Source organism: Biomphalaria glabrata, chromosome 9 (genome assembly GCF_947242115.1).
Source record: "Biomphalaria glabrata chromosome 9, xgBioGlab47.1, whole genome shotgun sequence".
Classification (NCBI taxonomy): domain Eukaryota; kingdom Metazoa; phylum Mollusca; class Gastropoda; family Planorbidae; genus Biomphalaria; species Biomphalaria glabrata.
Genome location: NC_074719.1, coordinates 25,535,583 through 25,549,670, shown reverse-complemented (window position 1 = coordinate 25,549,670; position 14,088 = coordinate 25,535,583). Strand labels below are relative to the sequence as shown.

The window sequence follows — 14,088 nt, the reverse complement described above, 5'->3', positions numbered from 1 at the left end:
ATTCAAAATGTAGTTTATTGTTTCAATATGACATTCCAGAGAAGCTTTGTTCTCACAAATACTACTGTCATTGTGACTTTACAATGTTAGAGTTGGTCTTCTCAGCAGTCAAAAAATGCTATTATCTGGTGTCTAAAGCATGTTGAGTCCACATCGAACATGTGTCTTACAAGACATGCTCCTCACCAACAAAGTGATATAGTCTTCAAGGATAACTAGCTGGTCACCTATTCTCCTTCCTTGTAGAGACAGTATGTAGAAAATGTCACTAACTCCTAGACTAAAAACCATGCCATCTTGAATGAACTATTCACCTATCTCTGCTGTAGCATTAGTATGTAGCTCATTGAATGTAAGGAAGCTGCCTGAAACCTTAAAGCTGACCAGAAATGTTATAAATCAATGACAAGCTAAGAAGATTTTCAATAAACACAATAATCAAGGATGAAGTTTTGAAATAAACCAATATTTCACTGCAACATCTTCATTCATATTTTGAGGGTTGTCTGTGTCAGTCTGGTTAGTAAAGTCTTCACATAAATCCAACTTTTACGACTTAGTCAAACTAATAAAATTAAGAAGGTGAAATACAAGAAAAAAAGTATATTTCCTTTTTTAATTTAATTAAAATTTGCCAAAAAAAAAAGAAACAAAAAAACAAACCCAATGACATTGAAACAAATTAACATAGTAAAACAATAAAATTCTTTCAAAACTCAAGAACTTGATTATATGCAAGATGTTTAATATTTCTTTTAATACATTGTTTTTCTTGATGTTAATGATGATAGATGAAACATGATAGAGAGAAAAAAAAAAATGTCTACTAAAGATGAAGATTTCTGAACTACTATAAGAGATAATGTTCAGAATGTTGCATTTCTTCTAAATATGCTGGATTAACATTACCACAAGTTGCATTAAGTAAAATGAATACCAGTAATCTCTACAGTAGTTCCACTGCTTTACAAAGGAACCATTGCAAGACTTAGTACTATCTCTATTTAGAATTTCAGCTTGGGAAGGCTTTTCTGATTTGCTTTTCTGAGCTTTTAGATCTGTTACTTTTAGTCTGACAGCAGCTTCTCAAGGAAAGAAACCTCTTGGAACCCATCCAGTTTCTATCTTGAATGTCTTGTGGGGATATTTTCAACAGGCAGCTGGCACTGCTTACAAAGCAAGGAACTTTGCCAGACTTGGGCAAAGTCTTTGTCTCATTGCTTGATTCAGTGAGAGCCTTTTTTGACCTGGTGTCAATCATTTTAGTGAAATGATCCACCAGAGGGAGTAGCTGTTCACTTTTCACTTTTGGTAATTCAACTTCCTTTTTTGGTTTCATCTCTATCCCCTCCATCCTCTTCAAGAAGTTGACAATCTTCAGCTGCTTTTGCTTCCTCTTAGAAAGTTTACGCTTGACTTTAGCAAAGCCTTTTTTACCAAGATCTTCCACACTTTTGGAGTAGTCAGTTAAAAGGATTTCATCTTTCCAGCTTTTGGATCTGGGGGAAGCCATTATCTCTATGGGTTCTGTCAAGACAGCTGTGCAGGATGGGCTGTCTGAAAGGGAACTCAGAGGATAGGGTGAACTAGCTATGGCTGAGGAGAATGATTTCTCTGATGCTGGGCTTGCCTCCATGGACATGATTTTCTTCTTCTTTAGTTTTGAGACTGGTGGGGATTTACCGAGCAAATAGCCACGTTCACTTTTAATAGAAGTTGTTGATAGTTTTTTTTTACTGACCGACTGTTTGTTTTGCTTAGAAACTCCAAGTTTTTGTTTTGTTTCGTAAGTTTGAAGCAGGTTATAGCTCAACCCTTCAGATGAAGCTGAAGATTCTTGGGTGAAGGTTTCAGGCTTCATGTCGGGGCTAGAAACTCCTGTTTTTATTTTTAATCTCTCTTTTTTTTTACTCTTTTTCACACAAGGACTATCTTGAGCAATATTGTTTTTCAGATCAATAGGAAGAGAGCTAAATTTTTCAAGCTTCTTTAGACATGGACTTTCAGATGTGGAATTCACATTAGATTTCTTATCCTGTTTGAATTCTTTCTTTTTACTGGTGGATGTTTTCTTTGTTATGATTTCTCTGGACAAAGATGAACCTATTTTAACAGGCTTGGTCATTTTATTTTTAGAGTTTTCTAGTTTCGGCATGCTTTGTTTTGTCTTATTCTTGGTTGTCTTTATGGAACGCTGGATGCTGAGTGGATTCCTGGGCAAAGTTGATGATGTGCCCATGTCAACTTTCTCATTCCCAATGAGGTCACAAGTGTGATAACTGCTGATGGTAGAGCAAGAAACCTCATCCTTAGGGTCACAATAATCATCTCTTGAGATCACAGGGAGCCCACCAAAGCTAGGAGAGCACCAAACATTGTCTAAAGACTCATGGCCATAGTCATTGCTGATTGGAGCTAAATGAGCTGGAGCTAAGACAGCATCTGGACTGGTCTTAGATTTTGCCTGGCACAAAAGCTGATTGCTAATACTTTCACTGTTCTCCTCCCAAGGAGATGTTAAGTCTACTGTTTTATCATAGTTATCAATTATTATTTCAGGCAACTTGAATTCAGTTGGCAAACTTCTATATATTTCACCTGTCAGGCTACCATTATATGATGTTTCTTGAACCACTTCACAGGCTGCTAACTCTACAGGACTTATATTTCTATTCCATGGTTCTGGCTGGTTTCTTTTTCTAATAATTTCAGTATTCAAATTATTATCTTCAGACAAATTCTTCTCACTGGCTATGTTTAAACATAATTGCAATGATTTTTCTTGTGAAAAAGAGATTTGACGCTCAACATATGAACTGAATTCTTGTTCATGATGTTTTAAATTGAGATCAGAGAACAATACCAGAGAGTCTTCACTTGTTGAAGTTTCTGTCATATAGGATTCATGGATAATGGCAGTTAAACTTTGTTTTAGACAAGAGGAATCCCTAATAACTTTAGTATTTTCAGAGACAGAATCAATCATTTCAGGATGAGATTGTTCTTCCATGGCCTTCACATTTTGGTTAGCTTTGCTAGCTTTAACATCAGTCACTTCAAGAATTTGGAGTTGAGACTTATCATTGACATCCTCTAGAATTTTGTTTTGAAATCTTTTTATGAGAGAATCAACATCAAGATGTGGACATTGATCTTTGGAAGTGTCAAGAACTTGTGGCTGAGATCTTTCCTTGATGTTACCAAAATATTTAGATGTTTTTTTTTTCATTAGTTCAACACTTTTAGAAGGAGATTTATTTTTGCAAGAATCAAGAATATGTGCTTGAGGTTTTTCTATCCTATCTTCAACGTGTGTACTTTGGGGTGGAGACTTATCTGTGAAGACATTTTCAGGCTGGCCCAATGTTTCCTTGATGGGGGTAAAAAAAGTATGAGCAGTTCTTGAAATGGAATCAACTTCTTGATGCTGACTAGATACATCACTGTTGATATTGAAAGCCAATAGGGTGTGAGGATGTTTTAAAATACAGCCTGATGCATTGTTCATTTCTTTGACCTGAGAGCTGTCTGTGCAGATGTAGATTTTATTTAGGCCCAGACTTTCAACACTAATTCCTTCAGTTTCAGACATCTGGTTAAGATCTGTGTTAACATTTAAGTGATGAAAGGACTCAGCTGCCTCAGGGCAAATAACTTTGCTCTGCATAACAGGATTTATACCAACATCTTTAGTTTCAAACACAGGAAATGTATCAATACCAATATCTTTCTTCTGAAGATCATGAAAATTATCAATGCCTACATCTTGAGAGAGAAATAAGCAAGGCTTATCAAGCCCAACATCTTTATTCTGTAAAGTATGAGAATTTTCAGTGCCTACATCTTTACAAAGAAACAGACAAGGCTTATCAAGCCCAACATCTTTATTCTGTAAAGTATGAGAATTTTCAGTGCCTACATCTTTACAAAGAAACAGACAAGGCTTATCAAGACCAACATCTTTGTTCTGCAAAGTATGAGAATTTTCAGTGCCTACATCTTTACAAAGAAACAGACAAGGCTTGTCAAGACCAACATCTTTGTTCTGCAAAGTATGAGAATTTTCAGTGCCTACATCTTTACAAAGAAAAAGACAAGGCTTGTCAAGACCAACATCTTTGTTCTGCAAAGTATGAGAATTTTCAGTGCCTACATCTTTACAAAGAAAAAGACAAGGCTTATCAAGGCCAACATCTTTATTCTGCAAAGTATGAGAATTTTCACTGCCTAAATCTTTACAAAGAAACAGACAAGGCTTGTCAAGACCAACATCTTTGTTCTGCAAAGTATGAGAATTTTCAGTGCCTACATCTTTACAAAGAAACAGACAAGGCTTATCAAGACCAACATCTTTGTTCTGCAAAGTATGAGAATTTTCAGTGCCTACATCTTTACAAAGAAACAGACAAGGCTTGTCAAGACCAACATCTTTGTTCTGCAAAGTATGAGAATTTTCAGTGCCTACATCTTTAACATGGTGACGAGGCTTATCAAGGCCAACATCTTTATTCTGCAGAGAATGAGAATTTTCAGTGCCAACATCTTTTGCAATCAACAGACAAGGTTTATTGACGTTTTGTTGAGCAGGGGCATCGCCTCTCCTAACATCTTTATGTATGTCATTAACACAAGACTTGAAATACAATGGAATTTTTGTCTCTGGTGTGTTTGAAAATTTTACTTTTTTTTCAGCATCAGTTGCCAACTGCACCTGTTGATTTGGAATCTCCAGAAAAGATTCAGCTGATCCAGTAGGCCTTACTTTGCTGATATTTGCACAAACTTGAGGTTCAGGGTCATCAATTTCATGGATATTTCTAGAAACACTTCCAATATCTTTGCAGCTCACAGTTTTTCGAAGTTGAATTCTTCGCAAAGAGTTGGTTTTAAATAACTGACTTTTGACCCAGTTTAGATCTGCTTCATTTAACAGGCTATCACTTAAAACTTGATCAGGTTTGTATTTCAATGTTGTTGCAACAGAGTTTACTTTTTTAAATAAGTCAGCTTGACATGATGGGCCTGATTTTAATTGGTCAACATCATCTGCTCCACCACGAGAGCTGAAAGCCCATGGCGTGATCAGGAATGCCAGAAGGGATTCATCGTTAGCCAGAGCATCAATCTGTTCCTGAGTGAAACTTGGTTTGCTGATCTTGGCTGGGAGGGCAGAGGACTTGTGAGGTTTCATCCTGTAGTTGAGTGAGTCTGCAGAATTCTTTCCAAGCCTAACTGTGGGATGTTTCAACTCAGTCGTGTCACTTAAGGTCCCTCTCAGGCTGATGAGAGAAGATTGGCTTATTACACCTAACCTATATAAAGGGGTAATGATTGAGGTCACCTTGCTTTTAACACAGGTTTCATCGTCACTTATTTCCTCATCCTGATCACTACGGGCAAACTCGTCATCTTCTTCATAGCCTTCCAACATGTGGGCTGGGTCTTCATCATCTTCATCAATCACTTCCTCCTCGGAATCTGTAGAAATTACAACAATATTTAAAAAAAAAAAAAAAAGATGATATTCTACTAATGTTGTCAAGGCTAATTTTTTTTCAAATTAAAAAAATATGTTTGGATTACAACTATGATTAAATTTTAATATTTTATCTAAATAAGATTATAGAATAATATTTAAAAAGACTGAATGTCCCTGATTCTAAAATGTTAAAATATTAAATAGGTTTTTGGAAGATGGCATGCCAAAACTGGTTTACAGGTAAATAAGAAAGCTAAATTCTGCTACTTTTTATGAACTGAAAATAGTTGTCAGAAAATCATTAAACTAATGACAATACTCATTTGTACTTACATTACTCACATGTATATAAAATAATCTGACTTCATTAACTAATGACAATACTTAGTAATGACACTGCTTATGTGTATATAATATGACTGTCTACTACTGAACTTGCTCACATGTATATAAGATAATCTAACATGGTCATTCACCAGAAGATATATATATATTTTATTCTCAGTTGGTGAACAAAAGATTTACTCACCAGCAGAAAGGTAAAATGTACTTTTGGGGTTTTCTATTTTGGAAACTTGTTCCGCTAGATCAGTGAAATAAGCCATGACAGGAATTTGACTCTGGTAGATAAAATACATAGACAAAATTACTACCTATACCTAACATTGCCCTAAATATCATTGTCTAGCTGTAATGAAGAGTGGACTGTATAAAATGACCAAAGCAAAAAAAAAATTAACAAAATATTCTAGTATCAGCACATAAAAAGACACAAAACACTCCTCTACAGTATTTCCAGAAAAAGACAAATAAGAAGATATCAGGCTGTCATCTACAATACACAGAGGTAGAGGATTAAGTTTGGTAGGAGGTTGGGAAAGTGTAAATGGAGGTTCTTGAACATTCAAAAGTAATGGATAAATGATGAGAAACTATCCACCACACCCAACCAGATCACATGAATATGCTAGCCTTACAATTGCTAGATTTCTCTCCTTGTGGGCCTTTGACTGTTTGGCCAGAAGTTCAGAGTCTTTAAACAGTTTGTCTTGTAGACCTCCTTTAGACCAGGCAGAGAATAATGTCTTTCCATGATGATAACCAGTTTCCTAAAAGACAAAATAGTTCAAATCAGATTGTTCCCATATGATTGGACAAGAAAATCATAGCAAAGGAAATTGAAATATAAGGGGCAACAAAATATTTTTTCCAACATGTCCAGCATAATTTATAAATTATTTAGTCTAGACAATATAGAAATATAATGTAATATTACTATAACAAATATCTTCAACAATATAGACATAATTTAATATTACTATAACAAATATCTTAACAATATAGGCATATAATGTAATATAATGTAATGTAATTCTAGGCCCAGTACTGATCACTATGTACACATATCCACTCAGCGGTGTCATACGGCCAACCGGCATCTTATACCATTTCTTTGCCGATGACTCACAGTTATACGATTCATCAGTACCCGGAATCTTGGAGTTTTCTTCGACTCAACACTATCTTTCGACCCACACATAAGTCAGCTCTGCAAAGGTCTTTATCTGCAGATGTGCAGATTAGGCCAGATCCGACCATATTTAACAACAGAGTCAACAAAAATGCTAGCTGTGGCATTCATACTCTCCCGCCTTGACTACTGCAACGCCGTGCTAGCAGGTATACCTGATGACAAAATAGCCAAGCTGCAACATATACAGAACAACGCCGCTCGAATAGTCCTTAAAAAAACTAGACAAGATTCTGCTACTACGCTCTTGCGCACGCTCCATTGGCTTCCCGTGAAAGCGAGAATCGATTACAAGGTCACCACACTTTGTCATCAGTGTATATATAACAATGAGATGCCCTTGTACCTTAGCGAACTGATTACTTCATATGTCCCCCAGAGAGCCCTGCGCTCAATGGACTCAACGCTTTTAGTAGTGCCACGTTTCTCCCTCAAAAGCTACGGTCTGCGTGCTTTTTCAGTTCACGGACCAAAGGTTTGGAACTCACTCCCCATTGATCTCAGACAGACAACATGCTACACCACTTTTAAGAAGAACATTAAGACCTATCTGTTTAAAACTTTTTTAGATTAACTGTCATTTTAGCTCTTGTGTTTTTGTTTGTAATGTTGTTACAGCGCCTTGAGCCTACATTTTGTTTGTTAACAGCGCTTTATAAATAAAATTATTATTATTAATTATTAATATTACTATAACAAATATCAACCACATAGATATATAATGAAATATTACTATAACAAATATCAACAACATAAATATATATTGAAATATTATATAATAACAATAACAAATATTTCCAACATATTACTACATTTTATATCTTTTTTTTTACTCCTCTTATCTTCAGAATGCTCATTAAATTTTTCTTCTAAATTTTGTTGACCAAATTTTCTACCTTGTTTTACTAAACGGAACACATGCTGGGAATTCAACTTACAACAATTTCATCGAAACTCCCAAACTGCAAAGTAGCATAGCGGTCAATGGGTGGCCTAATGTACTCACAGTAGTCTGAGTTTTTTACCACTTCCAGCTGTCTGACACAAGACACATAGGCCAGTCTGGATTGTATCTCTGTCATATCTGGTACCTACACATAGGTTCATTCAAACAGAATAAAAACTATACATATTGTCAGTTGACACACAGATTACACAGTAATGCGAAATAAGAAAAATTCAAAAACTAATATAGCAGAAGACGCTTCTATTTTCAAGTATTTGAAGAAAAAGTGGGATTGCCAAGAGCTATATACAAAATAAAGGAAGTTAAAAAAAGCAGTTCAGAGTTTTAATTGTCAATCTATTAGATATTTGCAAAGTCCAGACTGACTCACTCATGACTAATGCTCCCACCTGTAAAGTCTGTGTCATTAAACTATGTAAAGCCCTGTATTTTATAAGGACTAGCTTTATATAGTTTATCTATAATATATATGTAAAATAGGACTCATTTACTGATTATCAAGAAATTTCTGGTTTTTGGGGGAAGGTGATATTTTAATTTTTGCAGAAAAATTCTAAATTTTACTCAGTTATTCCTTACAATAGGCCTACACTAAGAATAACTAAACATTTTTTGAAATCAGTTATGGCCAAAAGGCAGTATATCATCCTATATTTCAATATTGAATGGAGAAGTAGAAGAATAATAAGAGATTGTACTTAAAAATTTCTTTTGTGGTGGGGTGGGTTATTATCATGTTATTAAGATAGGATGAAGTTAGACAAGAGGTTCAGAGTTTTTGTCACACCTCATTGCAAAAGCCAGAAGGTAGAAGAGGGCTTGTCAAAACTTAAGTGTGCAAGAAGGGAGAAGAGAGCTGACCAGGTTATTAGGTCTCATTGCATATGCATAAAGGCACTTATGAACTCACATATGTCATGTCATTTGAGGAGACAATACCACTCACTTAAAACAAAACAAGACAGGTTTGACTGTCAATTAAGTAATCAAAGATTTCCACAATACACTATGATTCTAATTCAGCCTTGTACTTGAAGACACTAATAAGCTTGGCTCATCATACATTGTGTTCATACTAATGCAAACATAAGTTCCAGCAGATTCTTTTATGAATGTACATCTCAGAATCCTGATAAACAAGACAAGATAATGATTGGGTATATGATATAATACCCTTAAAAAAAAGATTTTGAGAGTTGTAAATGTCCTCTTAATACATGATCATAGTTAATGAGCTCTCTTTGATACAAAAGATTTCTTTACTCAGTGTCCCGACTGTAGGAAACATTATTAATTTTAGATTTACAGGATTTGGGTCTCACAAGATTAGTGAGACCACTTGCTCTTAGCCTATTAGGAGACATGATATGCTATTGCAGCAGCAGGGTATAGGTTTAAAAAGCGTATGTAGTGAAGAGCTTGTTTGATCAATGTTTTAAGAATGATGTTAATACTCACTCTAACTGGTTTGGCCCAAGGGTTCCAGCGTTTCCATAGCAACCACCACCCTGACAGGCAGTCGCCATAATTTGTCAAATCTTTTTCGTCCTGGCTGCCTACATCTACAGCAAATACAAACTTAGCACCCAGATTGTGCATGACATCAGCTACCAACATAGAGTAAGAAAAATACAATTTATTTTAATCCCTAACTTCTGAGGCAAAACATTTTGAAATAGAAATCAACTGAATAATAAAACCTTTTTCTGAGGCAACCAAATAATAAAAATATAATTCCATTTTATTTTTCAATACAAAAATGAGAAATAACATACATGGAAGTAGTCTAATAGAAATTATTTTATAAAACTTGGCTCAGTTCTTTTTTAAGGATCTATTCCATTTAGTCTTAAAACTTCTGAAGCAAAACATTTTGAAATAGAAATCAACAGAATAATAAAACCTTTTTCTTTTTCAACCAAATAATAAAAATATTATTCCATTTTATTTTTCAATACAAAAATGAGAAATAACATACATGGAAGTAGTCTAATACAAATTATTTTAGCATAAAACTTGGCTCAGTTCTTTTTTAAGGATTAATTCCATTTAGTCTTAAAAAAAAATAAGACACGCTCACATTTTTATTTACGTTTTTTACTATAAAAATATAATAGCTACAAAAATGTAAAATTTTAATGAAATAATTATATTTTCTTAAAAACAAAAATAGAAACACAGAAGTTTGTCAAATAAAAAATACATGAATTCTTAACAAAAAAAGTGCACTGTAGTTAAGTTTAAAAAATTTTTTACTTTTTTCTTTAGATTGAAGACCATTAGCTTTATAAGTTGTACTAGTTATTAGCAGTTATGTGTATTTAATAACATGTACAAGTACACAAATCTTTTCCTCCTCACCAAGAAAATGTTTTTACATACAATACAAATTTATTAATTAATTCTTTCAAAAAAAAATTTAAACACTAAAAAATACTAGGAAAGTCAAAAGAGTGGTATAAACAAGAGAAAGATGGACTTTTCTAGCAAGAATCAAAGAAGAATGTTTTTTGATTATCAGAGCTTTGTATGGTTTCAACAACTGTTCTATTTAAATGAAAAGATGGACTGGATAGAAGACAATAATTAGGTAGAAGTATACAAAATGGGTAAGACAAAGCATATAATACAAGAAAAACCTTATCCTAGTGTGATATATAAGGTAGAGTGTTGAAACATTGTAATGTAAATAGTCAGATGAAGGGTAGCTAAAGCCAGTTAGTCTAAATGTCCTCTTACTATGTGTAAGATAATAATAAATGTCAAGGTGAAGGTTGTTTTAATGGTATAAACAATAAACAGCATATTTACATTTCAAGAAACAGTAATTTTCCAATAGAATAGATAGAGTTAAAAAATAAGCAGAGATCCAATAGAAGGTTTAGTTCTTTCTTGTCTATTGGAGAAGCTAGTTTAAGGGAGCATATGTATATCTATCTACACACAAGGGAAAACAATAATTGAGAGTAGTCAATAAGTTTAAAGCTTCATATTAAGTCTACTTTTCTGAATCTTAATTCTTCTGTGTGTTAATAATGTATGTTTAATGTTTTCTTGATTTCTACTTCAAGAATTAAGTGTTTTATTTCGAGTCATTTGGAATGCATTCGGAAAAGTCGTTTGGTGGTATCAATGGTCCCGGATTCAAACCCTGCCTGTTGTCCTACAGAAGGTTTGGGCTAGGATGTACTTATCTTCAGAATCTGAAATAACATCTGCAACATGTCAAACATTTTACAAAACAAGAGAAACTGTGTTATTTCTTCATCTAATTTGAATCATCCGATTTAACTTCTAAAAATACCCAATTCCTTTGTAACACTAAGTATTTTCTTGGACTAACTTTTTTGTTTCTATTTTGAGTGGTGTTTTATTAGTGGATACTTTTAAGCAGCTAGTTCAAAATAGCATTGAAGCCAATAGCAGGCTATAAGCTAAACAGTCATTAACTTTTCAAAAATATAGCTGACCAGTTGAAGGGCTTTATCACTAAGCACATAATGTTGAAAAAAAAGGTCTAAAATTTACTGGCTAAACACAAAAGTTGTCATTTTGAGTTGTTTGGATATTTCTAAAGCATTTGGACTTTTAAAAAGTCTTTGAGTGCTGATAAACTTAGTCCTGTCATATTTGCATTTACTGTTGATAAAAATATCAATATGCAAGCTGATGGATTTTATAAGCATCCCAATTTACTTTGTATATTTTTTAAAAGTCCAATCATTGTTCATTTGAAACAACTAAAGTGCTCATTTTGTGGTAGAGCCCTGCAAGCATATCAGCAAGCAACTTCTATCTAAAAAAATAAATGATAGCATCAACTCTTAAATGATGATATACAATAAATGAACAGATCATATCTACAATGAATTAATCAACCAATCAATCAGTTCCATGTGAAGATGGAATCAACTTGAACAAGTAACTTGCAAACAAAGTTGAACTGAACTCCATACGACATTAACATGCAAATGTCTAGCTAAAAGTTGTTCTACAAGTTTGCATTGGTCTATTTGATTTTAGAGCTAAAACTAAATACTTTACATTCTTTTGAAAATACTGGATGAATATATTAAAATGTATTGATCAATGAACTTACTTAGTTTTAATGATAGTCCTATACTGTAGTGATTTACACTTTTGAAGAAGATATTAAAATCTAAAACATGTGAAAGACTAGTGTAGAAGATCAAGTCTGCTAGCTGGATTGGTTTAAAGGAGAAAAACACAGGACAGACCCTACCTGGGAGGTTATTGATATAAGCGCCATCGAGCAGCAAATGGCCATCATTTGGGTCACAGAGTGGTGGAAGATAAGGATGGAAAGACATGCTGGCCCGAACATAGCGCCAAAGACTTCCTGAGTCAAAGGGGAAGAAGCAACAGGACAACAGTTAGTTACACAACAAGTCAAGACAGACAGTTTAGTGTTATTTGGGGGAGTGTACCTGGGAGGTTGTTGACATAGCCTCCGTCCAGCAGGAGGTGGCCATCCAGGGGGTCGCAGAGCGGCGGCAGGTAACCAGACAGGGACATACTGGCTCTCACATATCTCCATACACTGCCTGTGACCAGGGGAAATAGACGTACACATATACTTGGCGGGTAAACAAAACATTGTCACATGATTGAAACAGTTGATTAAAACATTTTGGTCAATAGCATTTGTAAACTCAGACCTCAGTTCATTATTCTTTCATGCATGGATTGTCCTGTTTCAGTTTCCTTGAAAACTTTTCAGTTAGATTTTAAATCTAGTATAAATATGCTAGTGGATAAAATACATAATTTACATTAAGCTAACACTATAAAAACAAAATAAAGATAAATTATATTAACTCTTTCTCTCCTAAGTGACAATACCAACGTTGTTTTGACCCCATTAAATTAAATTAGATTTTGGTTTTATAAACTTTAATTTGTGTTATATAAACAGAACATGAATTCTTTTATACTTATATACCTAATATAACATTTCCTGATAACAAACAAAAAAGGTTATTGAAGTTTAATCATAACAGGGTAGTGAAACACAGATGAGCAAAATGAGTAATTCCATTGGTACGTGGAAAATAATTATGGAGAGAAAGAGTTAAAGACATTAATTATTAATATCAACATTTCTAAAAATAACTAAAAAACAAATGTATTTTTAAAGTTTACTCAAGACAATATGAGATGATTGAAACTAAAAAAAAAGAATTATCTTAATCAACTTATTCTTCTAGCTGTACAAACCAGGATCAAACTATAACTGCCAACCAGTAAATGTCTTTATGATTACCTATTTCTAACCATTATAGAAACAGATTATTTTTAGAGGATGACAACAAATATTGATGCATTCTTCTTGATGGTTCTTATGGCTGAGAATAAGGTTTGATCAAAACAATAGGTAAAAGTATCATTTCAATGCTTACTTAAAAAGATCTTTTTTAATGTCAATGTATACATTTATTATGGCTAAGTATTTCATAAATACAAAGGAAATACAAAATAAAACATTACTAAAACTTTCTATTTGAAAAATGACTACAAAAAAACCCCGCTAAATCCTAAATGTGCCACCTGAGTGAGTCTTTAAACTAAAATATCACATTACTATCTGTTGTAGACTAATCCTTTAACTAATTAAGTTCATTACAAGCTCACACTCCAGCCTAATTCTAATTTTAACCAAATACTTTAATAAACCTAACAGAAGAAAAAAATGTGGAACTTATTTTTGTTAGATTCACAGAGAAAGAGAAGGCTAGACTTTCCAACAGTATTACAACAAAAGATTTATATGTGAATATAACTTGTTCTTCCATTCTATTATCCTCTGCTGTTGTACGTTATATAATTATAATTCTTGAAATGATTAGATAAGAAAAAACGTATTAAATCCTAATACAAAAAAGAAAAAAATGTATTCAATCCTACTATTAAAAAGAATAAATGTATTCAATGCTACTATTCAATAAGTAATGGCTCACCTAGAGAATGCACTCTCATACTAGAGCTGGAAATATTTGTAGTGATACAGAAATATGGAATCCATAAATCTTCAATTTGACGGTCATGAAAGACATTTTCAATGGACTCATTGAATGCCCAGCCTAGAAATAA

At 33.6% G+C, this 14,088-nt stretch overlaps 1 protein-coding gene across 5 annotated transcripts in view; it reads right to left on the bottom strand.

Annotated features, from left to right (window-relative positions):
- Window positions 1-724: 724 nt before the first annotated feature.
- LOC106056771 (uncharacterized) overlaps window positions 725-14,088 on the bottom strand; it is a 40,561-nt gene continuing 27,197 nt past the window's right edge. For 4 of the 5 annotated variants that reach the window (XM_056040623.1, XM_056040624.1, XM_056040625.1 and 1 more), the window contains 7 exons: window positions 13,956-14,078; window positions 12,426-12,542; window positions 9,436-9,584; window positions 7,949-8,101; window positions 6,457-6,588; window positions 6,009-6,099; window positions 725-5,478 (listed from right to left, as the gene is read on the bottom strand). In XM_056040623.1, coding sequence (XP_055896598.1) covers window positions 1,013-5,478; window positions 6,009-6,099; window positions 6,457-6,588; window positions 7,949-8,101; window positions 9,436-9,584; window positions 12,426-12,542; window positions 13,956-14,078 — 5,231 coding nt within the window. In that variant the 3' untranslated portion in view covers window positions 725-1,012. Of the gene's footprint in view, window positions 5,479-6,008; window positions 6,100-6,456; window positions 6,589-7,948; window positions 8,102-9,435; window positions 9,585-12,220; window positions 12,338-12,425; window positions 12,543-13,955; window positions 14,079-14,088 lie in introns of all 5 variants that reach the window. The other variant, XM_056040626.1, reaches the window with a different exon arrangement.